The sequence below is a fragment of the Solanum stenotomum genome, chromosome 1 (genome assembly GCF_019186545.1).
Source record: "Solanum stenotomum isolate F172 chromosome 1, ASM1918654v1, whole genome shotgun sequence".
NCBI classification, from domain to species: domain Eukaryota; kingdom Viridiplantae; phylum Streptophyta; class Magnoliopsida; order Solanales; family Solanaceae; genus Solanum; species Solanum stenotomum.
In genome coordinates, this window is record NC_064282.1 from 96,002,771 (window position 1) to 96,007,698 (window position 4,928).

A 4,928-nucleotide genomic window follows, 5' to 3' on the forward strand; every position below is an offset into this window, starting at 1 on the left:
TGGGAATAAGTGCTATGCTTGTAGTGTTAATCTGCCTAAGTATTTTGTTATTTTGAAAGAATTCTAAGACTGCAGTGGTAATATCTTCACCCACTATTGACCAAGCTTCTTTGTAAAATCCACTACCATACCCAGCAGGACCAGGACTCTTGTTGCTGTCTACCTGAAACATTGCCTTTTTTACTTCTGCTGGATCTATACTTTTAATTAGCTCACACTGCTGCTCCTCAGTAAGCACCCTCTCATTTTTTATCAGGTCCCCCATTGCTGACCTTCTATGCACTGTGGTACTTCCCAGTATTCCCTTATAATTTTCCACAAATAGTGCAGCAATAATAGCAGGGTCAGTTTGTCATTCTCCTGCTGTGTCTCTTAATTGTGTTGTGGCTTGCTTTAACTTCCTGTATTTTATGACTGAATAGAAGTATCTAGTGTTATCATCTCCCAGTCTTATCCATGTAGCCTTACTTCTTTGCTAAAGGAATAATTCCGCCATGTAAGAGGACCTCCTGAATTTTCGATACAGATCACTTTCAGACTGTTGGAGCTCTAGATTACCAGGGTCAATCTGCAGTTGTGCTTGTGCCAGCTTTAGATTCTCCCTATCCTCATTTGCCTCACTAACAATATTTTCGAAAGCTCGAGCGTGTAGAGTTCTCATGGAACCATATGGCTGCGTATCGGTTAGTTAGATTTGAAGTTTATCGCTTCGATTTATCAGTTACTAGTTTGTATATATGCTAAACCATTATAAAACCATAAAGATATTGTCTTATGAGTTATTAGTTTATCGATTATTGATCGTTATCAATTCGGTTATTGGTTTAACCATTAAGATTTGACACCAAAAATAATTTTTGAAAATTACTTAAAAACAAGGTGACAAACCAAACGAACCGTGCACATGATTGGAAAACATTGTCACATTATAGAATAGCAAACAGTTTGAGACAACCATAAATAAAAGTATGAAACTAAACTCTAAGTCAAGGACTTTATATACTAAATGGTATAAATGCAATTATTTAATTTACTATCGGATTATCGGTTAAGCCGTTAAGAAAAAATCTCAAACCGTTAAGAACCGATAACCCGATAATAAAAGAAATCAAAATCGTTAGGGAAACCGCTAAACCAATAACTTTTATTGATTCGAATTATCAATTGCGGTTCAATTTTGAACAGGTACACGTCCATGGAATAATTGGCCTCACGGGGTAGGAAGAAGAAGAAAACGTAGGACTCACATTTGTAGAGAAAAATACTTTCCAGCAAAGAAAATGTGGGATTTTAACATTGTTTTTTTTGGTTAAATATGAGAGTTTAAATGAAAAATGTAATATTAAAATAGGTAGAGTTGTCAAGTTGTATTTAATTTACATTAATGAAAAATAGATAAAAAGATTTGTTACAAAAAATCTAAAATAAGGGAGGTATACGTAATATCATAAACCATGAGGGAAGTCAATGTGATTAAGCGAAACATGCGGGGAGGTCTCTGAAATTATCCCTTAAATCAATTAAATTCTTAGAAAAAGAAAAGTGAAGGGAGCTTTGGAACAACACTTAAGCGTCNAAAGATTTGTTACAAAAAATCTAAAATAAGGGAGGTATACGTAATATCGTAAACCACGAGGGAAGTCAATGTGATTAAGCGAAACATGAGGGGAGGTCTCTGAAATTATCCCTTAAGTCAATTAAATTCTTAGAAAAAGAAAAGTGAAGGGAGCTTTGGAACAACACTTAAGCGTCTCTGTGTGACGTCTAGGTCACGTGTCTATAAGAGTGATAATCTGTGTATAGACTTTGACGGAAAAATCTGTAACCATCCCAATGTGGGTGAAGATCATTTAATATAACAATAATCAAGTAAGAAATAGTTATTTATCAATTTAAATTCTTAGAGAAAAAAAGAAGAAGAAAGAGTCTATAAGAGTATTAATTAGCGTGTTCTGTTTTATTGTCAAATATCTGTACATCAATACGAATATCAATTGAAATTATAGGACTGAACTAGAATAAAAACTTCGAACTGAACCTATGGAATGAATACACATATATATGTAATTGCTTCGATTATCTATACCTTAGTAATCAAACAGAAACTTTTCTCTCTATTGGATTATCTTGTACAATAAGATAAGAGGTGCGAAGCAAGGAAGACTGTATATGAAAAGAGCCCTTTTCAGTTCCAATGCATGCAATCGACCCACATAGAAAGATAGAGTGCAGCCCCCCCTGCCCTATCTAATGTAAAGAAAGGAGTTGAACAAACTTCATCATATGTCCAGATGATGTTTGAAGACAGATGATGTCAATATTGAAAATTGACATAAACACACAATTGAGTCACATATCAGGGATTGCAACTGAACCAACATTCTCTACGTCACATTCAGCAATTAGAACCTTTCTCTTGAACCATCATCTGTTAGACTCTTTATGAAGCAATGGAACATTAAGTTCACTTTCATCATTTTGAGTCATATGACTGAAAATGAGTTTTGATGTGTAAATGTTGAAACTGATTCTGTCTACTTTCCTCAGAACCAATAAGAGCAGTTCAGCTGATATCACTGCCCTGTAGTGACATCAAACTTCCATCTCAGACAAAAAATATCCTAATCTCGATTACTATTAAGATTATGATCGCTTGCAATTGAGTTCCACTTATGCATCTGAATTCAAAACGATACTCCCATTATAATTTAAAACGAAACGCCCAGGTGGTTCATTGACAAAGTTGGTATGCAATTTTTTTATTATAACAACAAACAATCCAGAATCAAACTTCAACTACTCTCTCTGTATAATATATCAGGTGAATGTCTTTACCAGTACATAAGTCGATATTATGCCAATCTAGTTTGTTCAAATGATGATTTGTTCTGTTTTCTCCTTCGGTCCTTTGTTTTTGTTAAGCAAGTTCTTCAAACATGTTAGCTTATCAGGATCCTTTATCGGGTGATGAGCTTCTCTCAGATTCATTGAAATATTCTCGTGTGGCTTCCTGTCAAGTCGTTAATGTNTCCTTTTCTACCCATGGAGGCTAACATGGTTCTATGGGGGCTGTGGGTTCTTTGGAACACTCCCCCAATTCGGTGCTCGATACTACTCCCAAAAAAATGTACTGGCTCTTATGTTTTTAAAACATATTTATTCCTGCTGATATGAGATAATTACTCAAAAACTAGCCCGAAGGCCCCTTTTGGAAATCTCAGTTTCCAACCTTATTCAAATGTAAAAAAGAACATTTCTTTAAAACTTCTTTGGGAATACATAGTTCCCTAATAACTTTGAGAAACGAACTCAACTTTAAACTCATGACTTAACTTGAAAATGAGACTCTTACTCGACTTCTAACTTCACTTGACTTGGAACTATCTTTCCTTGAATCGGAATTATGTATTCAAGGTGTTCGATCACATGTTATGGAGGGATCCTTGAACTCTTAGACGTATCATGGAGTGTCGGAAACAACCATAAAACATAGGTAAAATACTTTGGAACTTGCTTGAGAAAGTGAGAAAAGGAATGGGGAAACTTGACTGAGACTTTAGATTTCTGGTGACACAGGCGGTATCTACGGAAGCCATCGATGGACCGTAGATGGACTTATGGTCCGTACTGCGGGTCCGTAGATCGCGTCAGAGAGTTTTCCCCAAAAAAAACGATTGATAAAAAAAAAGTTAAGTGTTGACCTACGGTCCTGACTTACGATCCGTGGATCGATCTACGGACCGTAGGTCGGCCCCGTAGATCGATGCCCCAAAAACCCAACTTTCTGTCCCAATCGACGGTTGACCAGTACGGACCGTCGATTGATCTACGGTCCGTAGGTCAGTCCCGTAGATGGGGATCGACAGCCCAGAACTTTCTGCAATTGATAGTGAATCAACTTTTAAGGGTCATAACTCTAAGAATCATACTTCCCTCAACATACAATAGGTTTCAATTTAATTACACAACCCCCAAATCAAGTCTCACAATGAACAATAACCTCAACAACCCTATCAACAACATCAACAACAACTAACAACTTCAATAATTCAACAACAATTTCCAATCTTTTCTCAACCCATGGAATAAACTTGGTGTGTGTGAGGGAAAAGATAAACCCACACTAAAACTCACATACCTTCAATAGGGATCACCCCCGACGAAAGTCCACCACAATCTTGCCTAAGCTCCTCTTTCTTCTCTTCTTCTTCTTCTCCTTCTTCTCTTCTTTAACTCAAGAACCCTAACTCTTCTCTTTCAAAAAGGGACAATAATGATCTAAAGATCATCCTAACTCAACAATAAGAGCTCAAAATAAAAGATTGTGAAAGGACCAAAATGCCCTTAAATTTCCGGACGAATTTCCCTTCCAACTGCCCAACTTCTACAGGTCATAACTCCCTCATACGAACTCGGAATCGAGCAAACTCAGTGTCATTGGAAAGATCATTCCACGAGCTTCGCAACCATAACTGGAACTACTCCTAACTCATCCTGAGCTAGGAGTTACGACCACTCAAAGTTGGCCAAAAGCTCATTGTTTTCCATACTTAACCAAATTTCCAGATTTTTAAATTTTTCTCCAAAAATGACTACTTTCCAATTCAAGCTTCCTCAAAGCCACTTCAAATTGTCGGATGTTACAATCATCTGTCCAGATGATGTTTGAAGACAGATGATGTCAATATTGAAAATTGACATAAACACACAATTGAATCACATATCAGGGATTGCAACTGAACCAACATTCTCTACGTCACATTCAGCAATTAGAACCTTTCTCTTGAACCATCATCTGTTAGACTCTTTTTGAAGCAATGTAACGTTAAGTTCATTTTCATCATTTCGAGTCATATGACTGAAAATGAGTTTTGATGTGTAAATGTTGAAACTGATTCTTTCTACTTTCTTCAGAACCAATAAGAGCA

At 36.4% G+C, this 4,928-nt stretch overlaps 1 protein-coding gene across 1 annotated transcript in view; it reads right to left on the reverse strand.

Annotated features, from left to right (window-relative positions):
* Nucleotides 1-475: 475 nt before the first annotated feature.
* Nucleotides 476-4,928, reverse strand: part of LOC125859857 (receptor-like protein Cf-9 homolog) — an 11,998-nt gene continuing 7,545 nt past the window's right edge. The window contains exon 4 of the mRNA XM_049539699.1: nucleotides 476-620. Coding sequence (XP_049395656.1) covers nucleotides 476-620 — 145 coding nt within the window. The remainder of the gene's footprint in view (nucleotides 621-4,928) is intronic.